We start from the raw sequence: 1,418 nt of genomic DNA on the forward strand, positions 1-1,418 counted from the left end.
ACATTCTTTCTCAATACAATTAAAACTGAGACAATATACAGTCTCTCCTTTCAAACACTAAAACTTAATCCAATAGAAAAATTAATCTCTATTCAGCCTTAAAGATGAAGAGTCAGAGATAGAAACTAACTTTGCCAAGAGGTTAAGGAGGCTGAGAAAAAAACTGAGAAAAGACCAGAAGACCACGAGTTTTAAAAGGGGGGGAGGGGAGGTGTCTAGTAGGGGAAAGGATTGAAGAAAGACCCAGTTAGATAATAAAATAAAATAGGGGAATCCCATAACGTAATAGGTAAACATATTTTGTTATTAGGTGTGAAGATGGGGCAGCAAGTGGGCAAAAGCAATTCATTAAAAATCAAATGAACAGGAAGTGTTTCGCAATTTTAGAGATATTAAAGGACAGTAAAAGAGGAGACAAGTACGAGTAAAGGGCTGCTCCTGGAGGCGGGAAAACCTAGGTTCAAATGCTGTCTTTTACACAAACTGTGGGGCCGTGGGAACTAACCTTTGTGTCCAAGACAACTTAAACTCTTGACTACAAGTTAGAGGAAAGTTGTCAGTGAGCATCGGTGAGGTCCCCACGTGGATAAAGTCACAGGTCTGGAAGACAGTAAAAGTGAGGGAGATCCCTAACATCCCTTCCAGCTCTAATAAACCACAACTGGAAAGACTCGGGGTGGTGGTGGGGGATCCCAATCACTTCCCTTCTCTCTGGGCCTCAGTTTCCCTATCTGCAAAACCGAGAAGTCAGGACAAGACGTTTCCAAAGTCCCCCGCAGCTCTCATGACGCGTGACCGAGAGTATTTCCGAGTTTGAGGGGAGTTCTGAAGTCGCCCTCAAGTTTTTCCTACTTTTTTACACCCCAAAAATAAAAAACCATATCCCCCAACATATATTCAACCATCTGCCCCAGGCAAGCCATTGCCCCACGGTAAACTGGCTCCCCCTCCCCGCCCCCAACAGCCAGCCCTCCAACTGCCGATCCCAACCGCCTCCCGGGTGGGCGGGGCTTGGTTGCGCCGCCGCGTCCGGCGCCCGAGGGGCGGGGCTATCTTTCGACGGTATACGTGGGGTCAAAGTTCAGTCCCGCCTCTTCTTCCCTCCTCCTCTCGCGTCTCCTTCTCCTCAGCCGCCACCGCTCAAGGCCCCTAGTTCGCCACCGCTTTCTGCAGTCTCCCGCCCTCTGCCCAGCGATGGCGAACGTGGCCGATACAAAGCTTTACGACATCCTCGGAGTTCCCCCAGGCGCCAGCGAGAACGAACTCAAGAAGGTAGCGGCATGCGCGGGCGGTGCAGTGCGGGGCCGGCCGGCCGGCCGGCGGGCGGGAGGTGGGGGGCTGGGACTCGGATTCGGGCCTGGCGCGAGGCGGGCGGAGGGCTGGGCGGTCACTGCGGGGCCAGCGGGCCTGGCCTCATG

General features: G+C 52.5%; 1 protein-coding gene across 3 annotated transcripts in view; it reads left to right on the forward strand.

Annotated features, from left to right (window-relative positions):
* Nucleotides 1-1,099: 1,099 nt before the first annotated feature.
* The window catches only part of DNAJA2 (DnaJ heat shock protein family (Hsp40) member A2), a 27,678-nt gene continuing 27,359 nt past the window's right edge, over nucleotides 1,100-1,418 (forward strand). For all 3 annotated transcript variants that reach the window (XM_044664176.1, XR_006505466.1, XR_006505465.1), the window contains exon 1: nucleotides 1,100-1,272. In XM_044664176.1, coding sequence (XP_044520111.1) covers nucleotides 1,195-1,272 — 78 coding nt within the window. In that variant the 5' untranslated portion in view covers nucleotides 1,100-1,194. The remainder of the gene's footprint in view (nucleotides 1,273-1,418) is intronic.

Source organism: Gracilinanus agilis, chromosome 2, assembly GCF_016433145.1.
Source record: "Gracilinanus agilis isolate LMUSP501 chromosome 2, AgileGrace, whole genome shotgun sequence".
Classification (NCBI taxonomy): Eukaryota; Metazoa; Chordata; class Mammalia; order Didelphimorphia; family Didelphidae; genus Gracilinanus; species Gracilinanus agilis.